The 24,069-nt window shown below is 44.2% G+C and overlaps 1 protein-coding gene across 1 annotated transcript in view; it reads right to left on the bottom strand.

Annotated features, from left to right (window-relative positions):
* The window catches only part of LOC147703538 (integrin alpha-M-like), a 509,428-nt gene that overhangs the window by 363,805 nt on the left and 121,554 nt on the right, over nucleotides 1-24,069 (bottom strand). The window contains exon 4 of the mRNA XM_086931904.1: nucleotides 5,964-6,034. Coding sequence (XP_086788030.1) covers nucleotides 5,964-6,034 — 71 coding nt within the window. The remainder of the gene's footprint in view (nucleotides 1-5,963; nucleotides 6,035-24,069) is intronic.

Raw genomic sequence — 24,069 nt, 5'->3', positions numbered from 1 at the left:
TTAACACAAGACCACAAACGACAAAAATCCACAATCCTATACTAAAAGTTGACTTAAAGATTATAAATGTTGCTTAGTTCAAGTTGATGGTAAATGCGACAAAGTTCTCAACAAAGTCCTGGATGCGTAACGCAAAGTAAACAAAAGCCTCGCAAAAGGGGATATGTGTCGGTTCCATGATCCGGGGGAATGGTTGCGTCCTGCCTCAATGCTTACGCAGAGTAGGGGATGCGTCATGAGCCTTACCGGGGCAGAAAGATGCATAGATTCTCGGCCTGCGGGCCCATTGCGGTGCGCAAGATGGCGCCTTGATGCGATGCGATGATCTGGTTGGGATGCGAGAAGATGGCGCCCTTGACGCAGCGATGCAATGACGATGCAATGACGTCCTGGCAGCCTTGCGACGACTCTGTACTTTGGAGCCGCGACAGGCCCTGCGACACGCTTCTCCGGTTTATGCGATGGCGACTCTCTCGATGGCGTCACGCTTCGCTGATGCGACAGCAGGCAGCTTCGATGAACACACGCTTCCAGGGAGATTCAGCAGCGGCACGCTTCTCTGGCGATGCGACGATCTCAGCTGCGGCGGCAACACGCTTCCTCTCGATGCGTCGTGATTCCAGCTCCCAGCGACACGCAAATGTCTGTAGATAGAATTCCCAGTAAGGAGATTCACAGGGGGAGCTGGAGGTGAAGTCTTTTGTCCCTGAGACTTCAGCAGGAGGTAAGCACAGTTCAAGACCTTGGAGAATATTCTGTAGATGATGAAAGTCCTTAAAAAGTTCCCTCTCCTTTCCCTTGGCAATGAAGCAACCACTGCAGGCCAACCCAGCAAACAGCACACTGGCAGAGGGGTAGTCCAAACTCTTGCAGATTCCTTGGTTCTTCTCCTTGGCAGAAAAGGTTCTTGTTCCAAAAGTAATCTAATTTCTTGGGATCAGGGTCCCAATATTCATACACCAAAATCCTTTGTTCTCTGAAGGCAGAGGGGCCCCTGCCTAGTCCAAACCAGTTCCTGAGCACTTTGTTTACATGATTCCTTCCTTCTATTCACTGTGCAGGGCAGAGACATCAGCCGCCCCACAGGAGGTGAAGCCAGCACAGGGGAAGGAAGGTACAGCTCTGGAGCACTTTGTTGACAAGATTCCTTCTCTCCTTTCACAGTGCAGGGCAGAGAGATCAGACAAGCCACAGGGGGTGGAGCCAGCATTGTAGAGGGAAGGCCCATCCCTATTCAGGTCCCAGGTGCAACTCCTCCCTCCCATCTAGATGCAGATCTCTCTATTTACCACTGGGCTGCCCCAGCCTGTCTCCCGGAATCCCCCAGCCCTGTCACTCACAAACCCAGAAAAGGAATACACAACTTAGCAGAGGCAGGCCTGGATAGTTAGACAAGAAAATACCTACTTTCTAAAAGTGATATTTTCAAACACAGAATATTAAAAACAACTTTACTAAAAGATGTATTTTATTATTCTGAATTCAGGCATTCTAAATTCGAATTTCTACCATGTTCCCTGACTCAGTTAGGATTATAAGAATGTAATAAGCTAACTGCCTATTCTGGCCTATGGGGAACAGGTAGCCTTCAATAGTGAAAAACAAACATGGCTGTAATTCACTATTAGGACATGCTACACACATCAGGGCATGTCCTACCTTATACTTACAACGCACCCTGCCCTTGGGCCTACCATAGGGGTGTCTAATATGAAGCAAAGGGAAGGTTTAGGGACAGGTAAGTGGTGGCACTGGCCAAGTCGACATGGCAGTCACAGACTGCACACAGGCCTTGCAATGGCAAGCCTTGAGACACACTTTACAAGCTGCTTCTGTGGGAGGCACAACCAGTGCTGCAAGCCCACCAGCAGCAATTGATTTACAAGCCCTGGGCACACATGGTGCACTGTACTAAGGTCTGACAGTAGATCAAATAACCCAATCATGGAATCACTAATCAGTGCATTAATTTAACATAGGGAGCACTTGCACTGTGGCACTGATTAGCAGTGGCACAGTGCCCAAAACATATAACCAGCAAAAACATATCAAAACAAAGGAGGCAAGCACTCAAAAATGGAAGGGAGACTCACGCCAATAATGTCAGGTCTAACACCACTGTACTGTTTAGTATTTTCCAGACCCACAACTATAGTATAACAAAAGCATCAGCACATATTTGTTGTATAAGTATATTTTAATTGAGCGGCATCTTTGCTATATGGGAGTTAGTAGTAAGATGGAGTATCTTATACTTGTTGTTCGGTGCATCTGTCTGTGCCCTGGTCTGTGACAGGAACATCACTTCCACTATAAGACAATCATCCATTTAGAGTTTTCTTATACACACCAACAGCTGAAAGTAAACATCAGCTACAGTTACACGCTTACCCTACTTAAGCTTTGGATTTTAATGTAGCAAACAGCAGAACAACTACATCACCAAAGGAATCGACAAAAGCAGGCCAGGGACAATGATTTATTTGTATTTTTTTTAATGCTGTTTATTTTGAGGCTTTGTTTAATTTTGTCGCCTCACTTGATTTTTCAATCCAAACACTCTCATCTTGATGCTTTTTCTCGAGCTATCTAAAAAAGGTACATGCTTTTAGGCACAACGCCTTGTTTTTATCATATACTTTTGAGCAACTCAATATATAATGTTGAGTGTTATTAGGAATCAAACTGTTAATCAAATTTGTTGCTGTTTCTTTTCTGCTATATTGGAATTAAAATTTTAAAAGTGAGGGACTGCTGACCATGCTACTGTATAGTATTTATACTGTTAGAGAGCAGCACTGCAATATTTCCTCCTTAAAAATATAATTTAGTATAGTTTGTGTTTTTCAAAACTTCCCTTTTTTTATAAGTACATGACACAACTTTGCATAGAAGTCCTATTATTTTTCAGAAGGCATAGGGCCAGATTCTAGCCGAAATCAAAATGGGGTATGTACAAGCAAAGAATGTTGGTGTTCAGCAAATGGTGGATGGATATCCAATACTTATAATGAGATGTGTTTTTCACAATAGTGACCAGAATGCATGTGTTAGCACTTGCTGATATTGCATTAACAATATTATTCTTTCATGGGTGTCCGGTAAATGAGACTCGCTGCTGTATGTCCAAAAATCCTTATGAGTCCAAGTGTAAATACCTAGGGATTAATTTCCCAAATTCCTCTTTATTCTTCCTTTGTCTATTTGCACCATCCTTTAGAGATGGAGTGGAAACTTTACTCATCCATTTACCATTTTTCAGAAACATAAGATGCTACTAACTTCGAAATATTTCCTTCACAATACTGCTCAAAGTTAAAATCAACAGAGAAGATATTTGTCTGCTGTCTTCCAACATAAACACTTGTATTCCTGCAGGGAAAACAGACATACTCCAGAAGCTACGTAGCTTTGTAGGTAGTTGTGAGAAGCAAGCCATGTGTTAATGAAAGCAGTCTACTGTGTGGGGCTGGAATGATGACCTTTTCTTGAAACATCGGATCTCATTATGTTCAAAGTTGATGAGCAGCCACTGTCTTGTGCTGCGAGTATTTTCATTTAGTACCGAGCTGCACAGTTGTCGTGATCACTAGTGGCCATCAATGCTCTTGTCACTTCCCTGAGTGGCTTTGGACTCTTCTGTTTATTTACAAGAGGAATGAAGTATCGAATAACAGATCAAGATTTTAATTTCTTTATTAAAATGCTTGTCTTTACAAATGGCGGATGGTTTCAGGCTATGAGTTACGGAGATGGTCCCTGCTCTGAACTGCTGATGTATTGTCCTTTGTGTTGATTTTTTTTTTTAAATGTGGCTTACTGAAGAACTAATAGCGTTCCAAACATTAGGTTGGAAACATGAATCTCATTGAGTAGAGAGAGGAATGCATTGATGGGTGTTTTGTAAATAGGATTTCTTTGTCATGACAGCTGTGGCATTTGGAGGAGAGTAACACATGTTTCCCCATTTTAAGATCCTAGCTCCATTGAGAATGATTTGTCTGAAGACCCCTTAGTGAGAAGACATGTGGGATATGAAACTCCAGTAGCCAACTCTCCTGTCATTCTGGTGGTAGGGCCCAAGCTCAGGCATAAACTCGTTTTTTCTTCCAAGACAGACCCTTACAAATCACAGGGCTCATCGGGAATGTCTGTGAACATTAATTTAGAGACTGTTAAAAATTCTTGCCAACTGTAACTGGGGTGTTGGCTTTCACTGCACAGAGATGTTGAACCTGCTGTCCATCACAAACATAGTGGCCATGTGCCATGACCCATATGTCCCTCCTTTGGAGCTGTTCATGCCATGTCTATGTACCCTTGTAGAGAGTCTTGCTAGAAGTCTTCTGCCCCCACCTTCATGCATAAAGGAAAACTGTAGTGTCTGAATTCACCCTTTCACTGCGGCAGCTATTCCACCGCAGTGCTGAGGGGCGGGGAAGGCCGAGCGGCACTACCGCGCTCGGGACGGAACCGCTCCGTCACGCCCCTCGGGTGAGCTGTGCTTGTGACGGAACGGTTCCATCACGGCCCCGCCCGCTCAAGAGAACGTGCCACACAGGCGCGAAATCAGCGCCCCACAGGTGCGGCGAGCGGGCCGTGACGGAACCGTTCTGTCACCAGCACAGCCCACCCAAGGGGCGTGACGGAACGGTTCCATCACAAGCGTGGGGGGGTTAATTCATCAGGAAAACCCATCCTTCTGTGTGTGGACGTTAATTGGAAGAGGAGGAAGAACTTCTACATTGTGCCAATGCAAGCATTTTATAGGAACATTTTTCCCAGTGTGCTTTCTTGATTAGCCTGATCTCTGAAGTGACACCTGTTTCTCCCTCTTCTTATGTCCTTTTTAGGTCGAGCCTGGCCAGCACATGAGCTACTCTGTGAGGCATGCTGTGTTCAGGTATGGACTTGAAGCTCCACACATATTTTTCATTGGCTTGCGTCATTGTCCGTTGTAAACTGTGTCTTTTCATTGGTCAATAGGCTCCTTAGTACCGCCTTGTCTACTCTTGTAACCTCCCATAAGGGCTGGCACTCTTAAATGTGTTGTTACTCGGTGGGTTTTAATTACAGGCTTCGAGCACAATTTCCCTAAATTGTTTTCACCTGCCTGCTGTTGCAGGCAAGATACGTTCCCTCCTAATGCTTTATTTATTTATTTTATAGCACGCCGCAGTGGAGCCGTGTCTTTGGTTTGTTTGAGGTGCCAAACGTGGCTTTTTTTTACAATTTATTCACTTTATTTTGTTATTGTTTACAGGCACCCAAAACCGTACTTTCACTTAATAAAGGCCATGCCTCTTTCTTTAGATGAGGTGCGTTTAAAGAAAGGTTGCGTATGCCATTAAAGTGAAAATGTGGTTATGGTGTTACAAAAAAAAAGCATTTGTTTGTCAACTTGACAAACAAAACTTTTTTTTCTAAAAGCGCCCCATGCCTTACTTTCACTTTAATGGCAGCTGCGCCCCTTTCTTTAGCTGCGGCTCATCTAACGAAAGGGGAATTTCCTCTATTAACATGAAAGCGCAGCATGGAGTGCTCGTAAACAAAAAATATTTGCAATGCAAAAGTTCTCGCATTTGCAAGATTTTAAGCTATTGTCATTTACAATGCCAATAGCTCAAAATCTCGTAAATGTGAGACCTATTGCATTGTAGATGCTTGTTTAATGCTGCTTCTAGTTCAGGTATTTTTGATGCATGTTGTCGCTATTGTTCCAAAGACACTTTTCACAGGGTGAAAGATGCATTGGAAAAACCAACAGTTTTGTACATGCAAAATGGAAAACTAATTGTGTAAGTCTGTTACTCAATATTTACAATGTGATGAACTTTCATGTATTTGCAGTGGGGGGCTAGAATGTTAAGATTAGTCTTTTTAGAGAAATGTTATCACAAATTATAAAACTAACATAATATAACATAGCATAGCATAACATGACATGACATAACATAACTCACCAGCAGGCGGCCCGGGGAGAGCTGTGCAGCAAGGGATAAGCCAAGGTGGATGTCTACTGCTTCTGGCGGCACTGATGGAAAACAAAAATCAGAGTGAAATGAAATTGCTCTCGAGTGGCAATGAACGCCCACATGTTGAGGTGGAGAAGGTCACAGTGACCGCACAAACCCACAACAATACCTTGAAATGCAACAACAATGCTGTCACGGATGCAAGGCTAGGCTTGCAGTATGGGACTGCACTCTGGCATCATTGGTAGGCGGGGGTCAGGAACAGACTATTCAAAGGGGTTTGATTCAACACTTGGCTATATACAATTAAAAGTTAGCAGTCATTAATGTCTATTTGTCCATTAGCACTATCAAAAGCAGCATTACATCAACAGACCAGCAATGTGGCACATGGTGGCTCCCAACCCTTCAGGGGCCAGCCAACCCTTCAAGATGGGCCAGTTTAGCCTGAGGTCAATGAATATCTGTGGGATATGTGAGACTCAGGACCCCACATCACATTCTACAGGGAGCTCCATCCTTTTGTGTTACACCACTGCTTTAATGGTCAGTAGTTTACGTATTAGCATTGCCTCAGTAAAAGCCCTATCATTTATTTGGCTTCAAAGAGCACAAGCAAGGGCATAAGAAGTGGCACGGTTGGTGTGGAGAGAAGAATGATTTTTCATTCAAAGACACCAGCAGAAAAAGCCTTATCCAGGAAACAGTGAAAGACAACTTTATTGAAATCCAAACTATGGTCACACCAAACAACATTATAGTAAAGAGGCAAAAATAAAATGCTAAAACCCTGCTTTACATCAGGAATATGACAAGGACAGTGGGCTGGGGACTGCCTCTACTGGGCAATGCAGACAGGCTTAACTTAGGGCAATATGTAAAGTATTTATGCAGTACCTAAAAATGTAACAAAGTCAAAACACCAAGCGATTAAAAGCCCAAAGCAAATTCGAAAAATAGAGTAAACTTTAATAAACAACATGCCACCACGATGACAAAAAAACAATAAGGGAAACTGGAGATATATACATTTTTTAAGATTTAAGTACAAATATCCCCAAAATGCACCAAGCGCCAATGATAGTCCATGGAAGCAGTAGCCCTGGACCTAGACATGATTTAAGGCCAAGTTCATTGGAGCCCGGTTAGATACAGCAAGTGGATCACTCCTGGTAAAAGTGTGTGTGCCAAAATGTTCAAAACATTTTTTGCATCCCACTTCAGAAAGGAACTTGGTTATTTTTGTAAGGGAAAATGATCAAATTTCTTCTAAGTCCCAATGCAGAATGGAACTTGATCATTTTTGCAGAACACATTTCCTTGAGCTGGACAAAGCTGAAATTCAAACTGACATTGTGGAACTGCCAGTCGGATACTTTTTCTGGCAGGTCCTGCTGAAGTTCTGCAGTTCTACAGGAAATGTTTTCAAAAGTTTACAAACTTTTTTCCGGTGCCCAAACAAACATAAGAGTACACTTCTAAGGCCCCCAAGACCTCATGGAGGGCACTTTGAAACTCTCAGGGTGTCAGGCAGAGGCCAAAAGTAATGTCCAGTCCAGGTTCAGTTGCCACTGGTCAGTGTTCAGCTGGGCACTTCAGGGAAAATCATTGAGCATCTTACTGTAACCAAGTAGCCACACAAGAGGTACGCAGACTGACCCTTGGAGTCCACTTCTATGTCCTGGAACAAGAAGGAGCAGGTGCAGTCTGCGAGAGCTGCTCTCAGTTCATAGAGAGCGGGCCCAGTCCTATCCTGATTTACTGCAGGTCCAAAAAGTGTTTTAAGATGGTGCCTTGGGGTACTGCACTTATGCTTGCCACCAGCTAGTGGGTAGGGTGACTCCAGGCTCTTCCAAAACCAATTGGGTAAAAGTTCCCAGGAGCAACCCTTCCCACTTCTGCAGCAGTTCCTGGTTGCTCTACTGCAGAAAATCTCACAGTGCACCCTCTTCCCAAAATCCAGGATGAGAAAACTCTTCCTCCCTGTGCAGACCCAATGTGCTTACTCGGAGGAGTGGTCAGGGTAATGAGCAGTCCCCGCCTCTATGGGCACACAAAACTAGTTTTGGGGGTAGCTTTCCTTCCACAGGGTTTTGTGCTAGCCTGAATAGGGAGGAAAGGCTGGGCCCTTTCTAGGTGTCCTCTGACATTTACTTGTGATAGGGCAGATTCCTTTGAAATTAAGTTCCTGGGTCCACCAGAATTGATCTTCCTGGCAGGGAAGAAAAACACATTCTCATACTCAGGGGCAGTCTTAACACCTCATTAAGGTAAAGCACTTGATTGACAACTGCTGGAGAGCTAATGTAAATTAGCCTCCAGGAGCTTTAGGCAGGGAAACGGTACCATCCTAAAAGTTATGTTTCCTACATGTTTATTAAAAATGTGACTTCACAAATGAATAGGGATTTTAATAAATGTTTAATACATATTAAAAAGAGCATTTGAATGGCTTTTGCAGCCGGTTCCTGTCAAAAGTCACAGATTAAAGTTTATAATTGGTACTTTGACATTTTCAAGCTGCAACTCTGTGATTTTTGGCTACAGCCCTGCCTGTGAAAATGGCTTTAGGGGCTTAGTCACTGGAGAAGCATTCCAAATGTAATTTTGCACATGTTCCACTTTTGAATATCAGGCATCCTACCTTATAGGCAACAAGGTGGGCTTAAGGGTGAGTTATTGCTATATAAAAACTGGGTTTCTTGCCTGTCAAAAAGGGTTATTTTGACTGGGTTGAAAGCAGATTTTTAGGCTGCTGAAGTCAGGCTACACAGAGTAGGCCCAGAGTAATGTTTTGAAGGCCTACCCCGACAATAGGTACTGCAATCCACAGGTTGGCGTTAAATTTCCAGGCTATGGGTGCATTTTCTATATCATATCCTAGGGACGTATCTGCAAGATAAATGTGTCAATCAGGCGTAAGCCAATTTAGCCATGTTTAAAGGGGGAGAGCAGGCACTTTATGTCCCTTTCACTTAAGGTGAATGAGAGAGATGGAGTGATTTCAAACTGGCTCCTGAAAGTGGATGATTCTGTAGTACCAATGAGGACCACTAGGAAGGGATGCAAGGCTCACTCTGCCCAATGGTTCTCCCAGGAGCAGTTCCTGGACAGAGCTGCTTGTAAAAAGCTAGCGAGAGTGTGGTATCGCCACTATCTGGAGGATGACAAAGTATGTTATAAACGGGCCCTTAATACGTACAATAGACATATAAAAAAGCATGTTGCTCTTTCTATACTCAATGCTTTTGAGAGACCAACAATGATGACAAGGAGATTTTTAAAATTGTCTCCAGTTTTGTTGACCCTGAAAGAAAAGCTCCACTGAAACTCTATGCACAGGACTAAGTGACTTTTTCGAAGATAAGATCTTTAAAATCCAGGCTAAATTTGGGAGTCCTAATTTACAGGTTAATGCCTCAGAACCCAGTGACATTACAGACCCATCAGCTGAAACTAAGTTGACACTCTTTGTACCACCTACAATAGAGGACCCTGAAGAAGCAGTTTGCTACCTAAAAATCAGGATCACCTGAGGATCCATTCCCACCTCATATTTTGGTGGCTGTTGCTGATAATATTGCGCTGATTTATCAGGAACTATTCTTTGTTTCATATCAGTTGTGGGTTAGCCCTGGCTCCTGGAAGACAGCAACTGTTGTCCCTGTTCTTAAAAAGGCCAATTCAGGCCCAGAAGTGCCAGCTAATTTTCGGCTGGTCTCCTTATTGCCTGCAGCTGGCAAATTCTTAGATAAATTAGTATACCACCAGCTCTCTCAGTTTTTGGCCGATAATAAGGTGCTACACCCATCACAATCCAGCTTTCGCACTCAACAAAGCATCGAGACAGAATTGCTAGAAATCACTGAATCGATTAAGATTACTTTGGATGCTGTTCTTAACGTGGCATGGGTGCTGTTGGGACCTCAAAAATCAAGAAAGACTAGCTAGGTTTATACAGGTAAGACTCAATGGAGTACGTATGTCAAGGGAAATCAGTAGGTTTTATTCGAAAGCCCTCACCCACCAACCTAGTTGGTGGCATGCTTCATCATCGGGCCCACCACAGTGGCACCTAACGTGCCCCGGGTGTGCTTCGACGCCAGATTACTGCGGAGCTGGTATAATTACTGAGTGTGCAATGTGGTGAGTATGAAGGTGAAGATTAAAAAGCCATACAAAAATCCCAGCACCCGAGGGTAAAAACTATTTTAATAAAACTGGGTATCTGTTGGCACGTTAAAAAGGCAAACGGACACGGTGGAGTATGGATTATGACCTCCAGTGTCCTGTGTGGTCTACATGTTTCAGCCTGGCCTTTCTTAATTTGAAACAGGCTTTCCTCAGGACCAAGTGAGTATGTGTGGGGTTATAAAAATAATTTACAGTGAGTGTTTTTGGATTTTATGTGTAGCACGCACTAAGGTGCTATATGGGTGAGAAGGGGATTCCCTCTCGCTTTGACAGTATTTAGCTGTTCAAAGCCTCCTTGGGTCGCCTGGCAGAGAAAAAGACCGAAACTGTCGATCTGGTTCCTCCTTGGACCTGTAATCCTTCTGCGGCGCCCGGTTGCTGTTGGGACCTGTCAGCAGTATTTGACACAGTAGACCAAAGTATCTTGCTAAAAAGACTGGAATATCTCTGTGTGGCAGACTTAGTACTTGGTTGGTAGGGATCCTTATCTGGAGGAAAGAGAACAGGTAGTATGGATGAAACCATACCCTCCCAAAGCCAAACAGTAGAGACATGGGGTGCCTCAGGGATCTGCTCTGAGCCCTACCCTTTTCAACACTTATCTGCCCTGTCTGGCTTATTTGGTCGAATCGTTCGGCATTAAAATTATTTCTTTTGCAAAGGATACATAGCTCCTGCTAACCTATGAAGGGGATTCAGCTAGCACTAAAGAGTTGTTTGCTCTTTTTTTAAGGAACTACTGGACTGGCTAAGGAAGAACAAACTTCAGTGCAACCCAGACAAGACCGAGGTCCTTCTGTTTGGGACAAATCCCCTCTTGGGATGAAGAGGGGCATGGCCAAATAATGTTCCTTCTCCACCATCCCCTACGGAGGTGGCACGAAACCTGGGCGCTGCGTTCAATGCGCATGTTTCCTTTAATGCCCAGATTTGATTGGTTGTAAAATCTTGTCTCTGGATTCTTCACCTATTCAGGAAATGTCTCCACCTGATCCCTCAGGAAGCGCAGGTCACAAAAGATATGACTTTGATACTATTGTGGACAGACTATGTTAATGGTTTATAACTGGATATACCAGAGTATTTAATCCAGTGTTTACATGTGGTGCAAAATATGTCGGCCCGCCGATTCAACAAGCGACCTAAGCACTGATCTGTATCGCTTTACCGCAAGAAGCTTCATTGGCCTCCAGTGCATATGCAAATAATGTTTAAAGCGTTAACTCTGACATACCAAGCCCTCTATAGCAAGGGTTCTTCATATCACAATGAAAGGATTAAGGCCCACAGATGAGGGAGACTGCTTCGCGCCAGTGAGGCTGGGGCCTTAACAGTGTCTGCTTTAAATAGCAGCAGAGAGAGGGTTCCTCTTTTACGGTCCTGGCTGCGGGCATGTGGAACAAGCTTTCTGGGAATTTGTGAATAACGATAGAGGAAGTATGTTTTTAAAAAGCACTGAAAACATACCTCTTTAGACTTTAGGATATTTTTGATTACCAGCTGGGTTCTGTTTCTCTGTATCTGCCTTTTGATGCTGAGTGGCGTCACTAGGGTTGGTGTCTCCCGGTACGGGTCTCCCGGTACGGGTAACTCATGGTGTCACTCATGGAGTCACCCCCTCACGACTTACCGCATGGACCTCCTCCGTTCCGAGTCCGCCAGTGGACACAGATGGCAAATAACGGGACCATACAGAATCCTTAGTAACGTTTGTAAATTTAGTTCCTATATTTACAAAGGCCATAGAAGAAAAATGTAATTCAACAAGGTCGGAGGTAAAAGATTGTAAGAAGTTAAGAACTGTCTCTTTCACTTTAAAATCTAGTTCCTCTCTTCGCTTTGTGGGCACTTGAAAGGCGCAGCATGAATGCGCTATTTTCTAACTGGTAACCCCATAACGCTGATTTTACCTCCAACAGACCAGAAACCCAAAAGAGAAATGGCACAGCCAGTGTACCCAGAGAAGCAGGGCCCCAACCGAGGGAATGACCAAAATAACAAATCACAAGTCAGCAGAAACACAAATCCACAGCCAAAAGTACAGGGACATAAAAGCTGCCACTGCCAGGATGGACAATAAGGCAGCAGGATGAAGACCGGCCAGCAAAGCAGGCATATTTCAGCCAAAGCAGTTCACTTCATAGTATACGTATTAAGTGAACTAACTGTGAAGTGAACCACCTGCAAGTGAAGTGACGAGTTCAAGGAAAGGCCTGGCCTGCTCCCTGCCTTGAGCAATGAATCATGCAGCCGCCGTGTGCAACTGTAAGCACAATGCACCGCCCGGGTCAGGACTAGCCTAGGAGACTGGAAGGGCGGGCTGGACAGGGTCTTCTATTTATTTATGCGTTTTTTTATAGCGCAGACTTTACCCAAAGGCGTCAGAGCGCTTCACAATAGGAACAGTAATGAAACATGAGGAGAAAATTACAAGTGAACAAATTACAAAAGCAAACGTTAAGTTACAAGAGGCAAAAGTGACAATTGTGAGCAAACAAAATACATGAGGTTGCAAACGGTGCATTACAGGAGGAAAAAGTGACATGTGTGCAGGTTACAAGTGCTTAAAAGATAAACTGGGACTGAAGGCAGGTTTTGAATTTTCCAATCCCTGAATGTAAGAGCTTCACATCCACTGTCTGAATGCCAGATGCATTATCTACACGAGTAATTGAACTAATAACAGTGTATAAAAGCAATTACTAATGCGTCTTTATTACTAAAGGAACACTTTTGTGAAACATTTGAATAATGAGATACTGAGCAAAAAGCACTGTTTCTAAACTTATACCTTGCAGTTAGCATGCAATTCCTTAAAATTAGTTCATAATTCATTATGGTATATATTACAAGGATGGTAACCTGAGAGTCTGAGACCGATCTCACTCAAGAATGTCTGCAATGAAAGTAGTGAAGTGAAGTGAAGTGAAGTGAAAAAATGCTTGTATAGCGCACTACCACTCCAAGGAGTATCTTGGCGCTTAGATTCCTTAAAGACAGAAAGGTTGTATGAAAAGATGGAAAAGGAAGACTACACCTGGCTACGCAGCGTATCCTAGGAGCCTCATGCATTCAGAGTTGGGCAATGAGTAAATCCAAGTCTTTAGAAGCTTTCTGAATTTAGGTTCGGTAGTGGCTTGACGCAGACAAGGAGGTGCCTTGTTCCAGGCTTTCGCTCCAATGACCGCAATGGATTTGCCTCCTTTTGTTATCATTTTGAACATGGGAACATGCAGCAGGTTCGCATTAGAGGACCTAAGAGATCGTAATGGTGTGTATTGTCTAAAATATTTGCGCAGATAGAGTGGACCATGATGGTAAAAGGCTCTGTAAGTGATGGTAAGAACTTTGAACAGTATGCGCTTATGTATCGGAAGCCAATGCAGTGTGTTCAGGGCTGCAGAGGCTGAGGATTTCCTAGGTAATCTGAGGACCAGTCTGGCAGCTGCATGTTGGACCATTTGAAGCTTATGCAGGGCAGTTTTATTGAGTCCTGCATAGAGGCTGTTGCAATAGTCCAACCTTGATGTTATGAGGGCTACAGCTACCGTGCGTCTGGCACTCAGAGGGAGAAAGTCGAAGAATGTTCTCAGGCTTCTAATGATACCGAAGCATGTTCCTGCTACTTCCTTAGCCTGCTGATTGAAAGTGAGGGAACTATTAAATTTTATGCCAAGATTTCGGGCAGCAGTGATAGTGTTAGGGGGGGTTCAGCTTTATCGGGCCACCAATCTTGGGGCGAAAAGGAATTATTGTGACCAAAGGGAATAATCTCGGTCTTAGATGAGTTACATTTTAGATGGTTAAGAGACATCCATTTGAAGGTTGCTGACAGACAGTCTTTAAGTACTTGCTCTGCGTTGGAATGATTTTTATCGAGAGTCAGAACAAGCTGGGCGTCGTCAGCGTAAGCGACAGTACTAATGTTGAAAGATGTATTTAATTTTAGTAGAGGAACCATGTAAAAGTTAAACAGGGTAGGGCTTAGACTAGAGCCCTGAGGAACTCCTGTTTTAATCATTTATTCTTCTGAAGAAAAATCGCCCAGCCTGACAATCTGGCGCCTGTGAGCAAGGTAATTTTTAAACCATTCGAACACGGTTCCTGCTATGCCAGCATCGGTAAGGCGATGTAAAAGGATAGCGTGGTATACCGTGTCAAATGCTGCAGAGAGATCTAAAAGGATCAGGACAGACAGTTTGCCCTGATCCAAAGCAGCACGTATGGTTTCGGTAGATGACAGGAGTGCTGATTCAGTAGAGTGGTGAGTCCTGAAACCTGCTTGACAAGGATGGAGAATGTCGTTATTTTCAAGGAATGCCATCAGTTGTTTATTGGCATAAGTTTCAGTGATTTTGCAGATGGCAGGGAGAAGAGAGATGGGGCGTAGATTAGATAAGATGGTGGGGTCTTGTAATGTCTTTTTCTGTAAAGGTTTCACTGTCGCTACCTTCCACTGGGCAGGGATCTCCCCTGATTGAAAAGAGGAATTGATGATAGCGTTGATGTAGGGATTGACCTCCTGTATTATAGATTTAAGAAAAGTAAGGGGACAGGGGTCGGAAGGGGAACCTGATTTAAGTGCAGAGATTCCCTGTAGTGAATCTTCAAGACTAATGTGATTGAATTTTTCCCATCTGGGATGTTGAGAGTTAGATACCGTCTCAATATCAGGTTCTACTATTGAAGGATGAGGGAAATCATTAATGAGCGTGTCAATTTTGTGTGTGAAGTAATTGGCTATGCTGTCACATAAAGTTTGGGACGGAGGAATTTCTTGGGTTGCTATTTTAGGTTTCGTGAAGGTATTAACGATTTTAAAAAATTCTTTTTGTTTATTATTGGCTGCTTCAATTTGAGAGGTGAAATAGTTGGTTTTAGCAACTTTAATGGAGATGTGATACGATTTCCGAGCTGTTTTATAGATAACTTTGGAGTCAAAATCATAGTTTCGTCTCCATTTAAGTTCTAGCATTTTGACTACAGCCAATTGATCTTTTAGGGTATCTAGAAACCAAGGAGCAGAATTTTTACGTTTTACTGAGGGAAGTTTTGTTTTTTGTGAATGTCTAAGTTTACTGCCGATCTCTGTCATCCAACCTACAAAGTTTTGATAATCTATGGAGGTATTGCCTGATAAAGAGGGTTTGCTATCATTGGCCCAGCTAATGAGATCTGGATGATTCATAATTTTGCCCCAGTTGGGTGAGGGGATTCCTTTATTTGCTATTCTCTTGGACATAATTTGACTTCTTGTGAGTTCTATATTGAATTCAATGAAGTAGTGATCAGTCCAGATCAAAGGTAAGGGATTTTTTACCACCAATGTGTCCAGATTAGAACTAATGCAATCAAGGGAGTGCCCAGCTTTGTGGGTTGCTCCAGAGGTCTTAAGTGTCAGTCCTAGGATTTGAAGGGTTTCTTTAAAGCAGGAGGCATAATTACCAGTAAAATTATCTAAGTGAAGGTTGAGGTCGCCCAGTATAGTAAAATTGGCGTATCTAAGAGTCATATCACTCAGTACTTCCCCTACACTAGTAAGAAACTGTAGGGGATTTCGGGGGGGGGCGGTAGAGCAGTGCTCCCGAAAAGGTGAAAGTATCATGTACTTGAATGCAAAAGAACATACTTTCGGCTTCTTCAATGTCAGGAAGCTCTCCGAAGGTGCATTTGAGGGTATCTCTATAAATGATTGCTAGACCCTCACCACGCTGTTCTGCGCGGTCTTGTCTGCAGATAGCGTAGCCGGGGGGGACAGCATGAACTAGGTGTGGATTGGACCAATCCCGGAGCCAGGTTTCTGTTATAAATAAACAGTCCAGTTCATTTTCACTAATCAGGTCAAATATGTGAAGCGCATTTTAACACATGGAGCGGGCATTTATCAGCCCACTTTTGAGGAAGTTGGCTGACCGACAATTGTCTGCAGGGTCATAAGGTTGTAAGCATTTCTTACATGAAATACAGCAGACGGAGCCAGCCCATTTGTCGACATTAGGAGAATGGTAGCAGTTGGTGGAGTTAGAGTTCAAAGACAAGATGAAATCACTAGAAAAATGCATCACCTGGGTATTATGGGTGGCCCTGGGCCCGGCCTCGGCGCGGACGAGCGCAGACGAGCTAGACTCAGGCGTGACTCCGGCGCGGCTACGGCGCGCTCGCTGCTCGCGTTCGCTGCGCGAATTGATGACCATCTCTTTTTGTAGTCCCTTCAAGAGCGCAAGGGCACTGGGACTTGTAGTTTCTGGATCCTAAAACCTGTGGGGGGCTGATCGCGCGTCTCCAGCCACAGACCTTAATCGTCTGTGAGCAAGAGGAGTGAGGCGCTTATCAGGCGGTATGTGTTTTAAAATAAAGGACAAGTTGAAAAACACACAAATGCGGCGCAAATTAGATTTAGCAAATACAGTGCAGTTTAAAAATTGTTACAGGCTATCACCCGGCTTCCGCCTCAGGTGTGAATGAGTGCTACTGCTGCAGATGTCAGAGGCAGATTAGATAGGATTAGTGGCCAGGCTTCTGCCGCCGTTCGTAAGAGGAATCTCGCAACCGAGGCGCGACTCCTCCTTTTGTAGTCCCTTCAAGAGCGCAAGGGTGCTGGGACTTGTACTTTCTGGATCCTAAAACCTGTGGGGGGCTGATCGCGCATCATCAACCACAGACCTTAATCGTCTGTGAGCAAGAGGAGTGAGGCGCTTATCAGGCGGTATGTGTTTTAAAATAAAGGACAAGTTGAAAAACACACAAATGCGGCGCAAATTAGATTTAGCAAATACAGTGCAGTTTAAAAATTGTTACAGGCTATCACCCGGCTTCCGCCTCAGGTGTGAATGAGTGCTACTGCTGCAGATGTCAGAGGCAGATTAGATAGGATTAGTGGCCAGGCTTCTGCCGCCGTTCGTAAGAGGAATCTCGCAACCGAGGCGCGACTCCTCCTTTTGTAGTCCCTTCAAGAGCGCAAGGGCGCTGGGACTTGTAGTTTCTGGATCCTAAAACCTGTGGGGGGCTGATCGCGCGTCTCCAGCCACAGACCTTAATCGTCTGTGAGCAAGAGGAGTGAGGCGCTTATCAGGCAGTATGTGTTTTAAAATAAAGGACAAGTTGAAAAACACACAAATGCGGCGCAAATTAGATTTAGCAAATACAGTGCAGTTCAAAAATTGTTACAGGCTATCACCCGGCTTCCGCCTCAGGTGTGAATGAGTGCTACTGCTGCAGATGTCAGAGGGAGATTAGATAGGATTAGTGGCCAGGCTCGCTGAGCTTCCTACGTAAAATACAAATCTGTGACCTGCATGGTGCATGCTCCACTTTGCAGCTGGGACATTAACTCTTTATACTTTGTATGAGCCAGGCCTGTAACTAGACTGCACACAGATCTCGCCAGCAAGTGTATTCACCACCAAAGTTATCTTACAGCTACAATGCTTTGGAATTTGTTGGGTACACAAAGATCTCTGCACCAGGTGTCTAATCCCAATAAACTATTTTAAAGTGAAGTCTGCTCGAGAGAAAACAAAGTACAATTAGAAGAGGCATAATACTGCAATAAATGGTAGACACACAAGCACAAGAACAAACGTTACGTAGGCAATGGTGGCACTTGTGCAAGTATCAAAAAGCAAACAAAATGCCATTACCGCAGTCCCCAGGCCTATCGTGACTGCCCAAGGAAGGAAGAAAGCTTTAGCCTGGTGCACTAGACCCGCCTGAAGAGGGCCTTGTTTTCGTTTGCGCGAATGTGCGCCCAAGAAAAAAGCATTGTTTGTACTGAATCTGATTCATTTGTGTGCCACTGCACAGCCACATTTTACCTTAGTTCATGATTCATATTAATTTATAAATAAATGATATTATTTCTCTCACTCCGTCCGACTGCCTCCGAGTCTGGACCCAGCAAGAAGAAGTCAGTGAGTCCCAAATTTGAAGGGGAGACCACGACGGCGCTCGACATCAAAGAACAGAAGATGGTGGTGTGATCTGATGTCGTTGGTATTAATTCTTTATTCTAGTAGCACGACGCACGCACTCCCCTGCGCTGCAGTCTCCTCCCTGGTGGGCACGCGCGGGGGCTGTCCCAGGGCCGTCATTGGTAGCGCTAAAGATTGACAGCCCTGGGACCCACAAACTGCTGGGTATACGCCGCGCATCCGCATCGCACCAGTGACCAGTATCATCACATGATGCATCTAGTGCGTGCGTGCGTGGCGACCAGTGTGCTGCTGCAGTGAGTGCACACACTCACTGCACTGACTGCAGTAGTAGCAGACAGTATTTTAATTTTTTGTAAGAAGGTGCGCAACTGCGCACAGCGCACCCTGGTGGCGTGGGCTTGCCCTAAAGCAGCACTAGTGGCCAGCTAACTAAGTAGATTGGTGTCACCCCAGATGGGGGTGACACCCGGTGCGGTCTGCACCCCCTGCACCCCCCTAGTGACGCCACGGGCACCAGCTACTCTTGGAGGAGCCCAGCACTATACAAATTCATTCATTAAGAACATACTGGAGAATTAAATCCTAGTGTGGGGACTCTCCGAATGGAGTAACCAGGGGCTTTATGCATTTCCTATTATTATTAGTTCATCAGAACGCCTCCCTTTGTCTTTATGGTGGGCGCATTTCTCTTAACCATAGAGTTGCTGGTCTGTGCTAATACACAGAGGTGCAAAGGTACAAACCAAATAAAAACAAACATTCATCTTAACAGTTCTGACCAAGCTTATAAGCCCTATCACCTGTGAAGGGGAACAAAAACAACACCACATCGATTTCACCTTTCTAGGCATCATCTAGAACACCAAGATGCAAATGGTTAGGGATTCAAGTTTGAGTAAACCCACACTTAATGAATCACTTACACAGCAAAAAGGTGAGGGGTGGAAATACTTGAATATATCTGATCTACAGGCAATTTTTCTTGATCATTCCATTCCATTTAGTTTATCCATGCCACTCACTACAACACGGGATGAATAATCTGCTTTCAGCCCAACCTCGCCTCTTAAGGGACAGATCCTAAACTACTAAGCCACGCCCCCTCTAAATGAGAAGGCAAGCAGCCTGATTACCAGACTTTATCCATGCTGCACGGGAGATCAAGTAACCTCAGATATGTTTCACCCCTATTTAGTTCTATCAGTAAAGTGTAGATTGGGGTTCATGGCAGGGCAATCATAGTTTAGCCAAATATTTCTATCTATTTCACGGACTTTGAGTAACATGGTTAGTTCAGGTTTGGTGCTGAAGCTTTGTACTACGCTAACGTCATTATCGCTTTGTGTATTTAAAACTGGCTTTGCTGCTTCGACCTTCTAACTGAGCCACATTGTTGTCATAAGGGATTGTTCTGTCACTTTTTGAACATAGCAAAGATGCTCTGAGTGCGGGGCAAGGATTTCCCCCCTATCCTGACATTGGTGCTATATGTCCTCCTTTTAGGGTGAATGGGTTGTTGAAGCATGGACCAACCTCCCAGTATTGCTGTGCACTAGAACGCTTATACAGCTTGTATTCATAAGTGCAAAACGACCCAATTTGCAAATACAGTCCATCATTTTTAGCTTTCTAAATCACTAATGAGTGTCACTTTAATTTTGGTGCCTGGGCCTATTTTCTGTCCCAGTCTGACCATGCTTAAGTAGCTACTTGCTAGATCCCAGTCAGCTCTCCCATTCTCTCTACTGCAAAAGGACAGAACAGGTATACAATAGAATTGGTCCTCGGAAGTTGCCAATGGACTCTCCTGTCCCACCCAAACCAGTCGTGCATGGCTTTTGCCCACAAGCGTTCACCTCTGGGAGCAGGTCCCCAAATATGGCCAAGTTTAAAGGTTTTTATCTGCTAACAACCCTCAAAAGAATGCGGGTGATTGAGGACATCTGTAAGTTGCCTTGGCACCATTTTCACAATTCCAAACAACAGACTGGGGCAGCTGTCAGTTTCCCTATTCCTTCTCACCCTCATAATGTAAAGGTAAAGGAAGCAAGCAGGTGTCTTGTTTGCAATTGTGAGCAAAGCGCCACATGTGTCAGCTGTTCCTGCCCTCTTTTCCTTTCTTTTTAATGCATATGGAAGACCAAGACGGTTGGCAGCTGCCATGATGATGAACATCAACAGCCACATACAGTGATGAACAATACTGGAACCAAGAATTTTTTTGCCTCTGGAAGTGGGTATTTAGAGCCCCTTTCCCCCCAAATCTAGGTAAAGGGAAATGGGGGCGTTTGTACCCCTTTGGCCTGGCTACACTGTCTAAATAGCGGAGGAAGTTGCCTTTTTCTACCCCTCCACCTTGCACAAGGGCAGGGTGATTTTAATGTTCACTACCCCCACTTTCTACAGGGTTGGAGGAATATTTTTTCGCTCTTCCCATTAACAGATTGTAGGGTGATATTTTCCTGGGGGGGATATGCGCCTAGGCTGCTGTTAGTATTGCTGTGTTTGCCATTGCCTCAGGATTTTTTTTTAGGTACAGCTATACATTCACTTTTCATGGGTAAGCACATACAAGCATGCCAGCCCTTTGAGGAGGCTAGAAGTGTGTATCAACCATAACACATCGGCTTTAAAAATTGAAAATAGCTAAACAACAAAATATAATGCTTCATGGTGTGGTGCTCCCACAGCGCAAGGAAACGTTAAAAGAGTACCCTAAAAAGGTGTATTTTTTAAATCTCTCCTGTGTACGTGAATATTGGAAGAAAAGGCCCAATGCATTTGAAGAGCAACAGTACGCCACGTTTGCCAAAGTGGGATTTTGCTGCACTATTACTTAATCTCTTCCATCGTTCGAGCTCCTGGTCCATTCCCTATAGGAGCACTATGGTGTTGACAGTCCAGTCAGGTTTTTCTCTTACGTAGTAAGCATTTCCTCCAGCAAGTGCACAATTACACATTACCTTAAAACTCCAACTAGAGGAGATGACTGGCATCCATGTTTAGAAGTCTGGTGGGCATTATTAACCCCTTTCCTCAGTGGCATGTTAGTTCTTCAGAATTCAGAAAACCTTATTCGTATGTAACGTGCATCCATAAATGTAACATAGTAATACATAACAGTTAAAACACATGATATTAAAATACCGGTTATCACGTTGAAACAATGTACATAGCAGCAAGCAGGTAGCAGCCCTACATTAAAACAGTAATAGCAGCATGAATGTTAAAACAGTAGAAACCACACAATATAAAATATGTATAGCAACATTCTACAAACATCCCTAAAAATGAGGCAATATGAGTAGCAGAGTTAGGGGAGCATAGTGTTACGTGCCCTCACAGCGGATTTTAAAAACGAACCCAGATGCAGAAAGTTTCTAGGTTGGATAATTGCATTAGAAGAATACAAGCTGGTCTCATCTGCCTACTATCCCAGCATTTACTTTTTAAGCCTGAATTGAAAAAGGTTTTGTGTATCTTTCATAAAATTTACAAAAAAATAAAAGGGCAACATAGATTGTCCTGACTTGCCATCACAGGTATATGCAGTGTTGTCTAGATTAGGCGCATCCCCTAACAGGGGTGAGAGGTGTGGCACAGTGGCCAGAGCGACTGACTACGGAGAGCGGTGCTAACTGTTTGATCGCCGGCGGCAGCTCAGCATCCTGTGACTCTGGGCAATAGCTCACTTAACCCCTTCGGTGCTCATGACGAGCTCAGCTCGTCATGAGGCACAGTGCTCGTGTGCTCATGTGCACAATAGTGAGCGTTCCCATTGCCCACACGCATACCAGATGTAGTTGGTGGTACTGTTTGGCACAATCTTACCCTGGTAAGCTATAACGCTTGATTTCTTTATTACCCTGTTAATTTGTTGGGAATACTCATAGATATGCATGGCTTGACTAATATGCTTTTCGCTGAGGGTGTTACAAAATTCAGGCTCCACAAGAGCACGCAGCTGCCCAATCCTAGAATATGCAGTTTTTACATCGACTAACCAGGGAATGCTCATACCTCTTTCACAGGAGAAACAGTCCAAAAGAATCCCCCCTCTTAAACTAGCCTCCACGTTTCTCCATACAGCCACCCACAATAGTGCCGGTCACACACAAAGGCAATCTTCCAGGAAGGGCAAACAAAACTCTTTGTGGCAGATGAATCTAGGAGAAAGGTGGCCTTCATTGGGCTGATTAGCCGCACAGTTTGATATGCCCCATACTTCAGCCCCGTATATTGCGATGGAAATAAATTGGGACTTATAAATATGCAAAAGCTGGCTGAGTGAGCTACCTCCAAAGAGCTGTGGAAGGCTGCATAGTGAAACAATTGCACATGACAGTTTTGCTCTGCACAAGGTGATGGCAGTGAAGGTAACCCCCATACAGGGAAACGTGCTTGTGCTACTCTGGTGATTTGTTCCAATAGAGATGGTAGCGAGCTCAATAATATGTGATTTCATGAAGTTAGGGAGTAAATCTAGAGTGGCCATGAAGTCCACAAAAGCAAGCACCAGGAGATGCAGTGCCTTAGGTGCTACTCTGGTGATTTGTTCCAATAGAGATGGTAGCGAGCTGCTTGTGCTTTGGGCGGCGCACAATAATATGTGATTTCATGAAGTTAGGGAGTAAATCTAGAGTGGCCATGAAGTCCACAAAAGCAAGCACCAGGAGATGCAGTGCCTTAGGTGTATGTGCAATAAGCACTGTGTCATCCGCATACAAGAGAGTAGGTAACAGCATACCTTTGATTTTGGATACATGCTGCATAACAGTGCATAAAAATGTAAAAAGTTAATTGAAAGATAAGATAAATAGAGTGGCCAACATGCACCCTTGTCTCACCCCGATTCACATTTATATCCCTGGATACCTCTTGTACACTTATCCCGATTCTTGCCTTCATGTCAGTGTGTAAGTAGGCCAAAAAGTAAACTAAAACGTCATCCATCCCATGCAAGATAAGTGTATGCCAAAGCTTGAAGCAGTTAGCACAATCAAATGCTGAGGATAGGTCCATAAATGCCAGATATAGAGGGGTTTGTTTGGCAATAGCGTATTTTCTGATCACCAAATTCAAATTCAGACACTGCTCGATTCTTTGCAGTTTGTTTCTAAACCCATACTGACACAAATAAAGGACCAATACATTTTGGACCCACTCCTTGATTCTTTTGTATAAAACCCACTCACGTGGATCCAAGGGTTCTAAGGTGCTAAGATTTAAAGGTGAACAAGTCTCTGATGGTATTCTTAAAGCAGTGGTGTGGAGTGCAAAAAAAACGATGGATTTAGGCCCAGATCCTTGTACTGGGGTGAATGTATGACATTGTTCTACATTCTGTCCATCAACTGTGTTTTTTGCAATTCTTAAAGCAGTGCCATTGCACAAAGAAAAACTGTGCTCGGCAAGAGCGATTTCAGTGGAGATTATCCCGACTGCCCTCTCAAGCATGCTGTTGATCATCACTGTTGGATAGAAGCAGAGGCAGTACCTGCAGTTTTTTGTTTGCACAAGATTACAAAGAACAGTGAGAGCTCTCACCGGTTGGCACGCACCAATGCAGAGACCACCTGTGATATGCTTAAAGGGGAGTCAGCAGCCCAGGCCCTTCCTGTAGGCAGTGTGGATGAGGCAGGACCGAGTTTCACACCAGTAGGGCCTCTGTGAACAAAACTGCAAGCAGAAGTAGAATCTTGGTGTAAGCCTAGAATGGCTGTGTGAATATCCCGCTCTGCAGGAGTCCGTGGATGCTTATGTTGTGCCAGCGGCCAAGGCCCCTCCTGTGGGCAGGGTAGATACAGGGGGAACGAGTCACACCACTGTAGGGCCTCTGTGAGCAACAATGGGGGCAAAAGCAGCAGGTCGGTGCGAGCCTAGACCGGCCCATGTGAGTATCCTGTTAGTTCTTACTTCAAATGCAATGCCCTCAGTCTTGGCTCCGATGCTTGGAGCTGTATGGT

The sequence above is a fragment of the Lissotriton vulgaris genome, chromosome 7 (assembly GCF_964263255.1).
Source record: "Lissotriton vulgaris chromosome 7, aLisVul1.2, whole genome shotgun sequence".
NCBI lineage: Eukaryota > Metazoa > Chordata > Amphibia > Caudata > Salamandridae > Lissotriton > Lissotriton vulgaris.
This window is presented reverse-complemented; position numbering and strand designations above follow the sequence as displayed.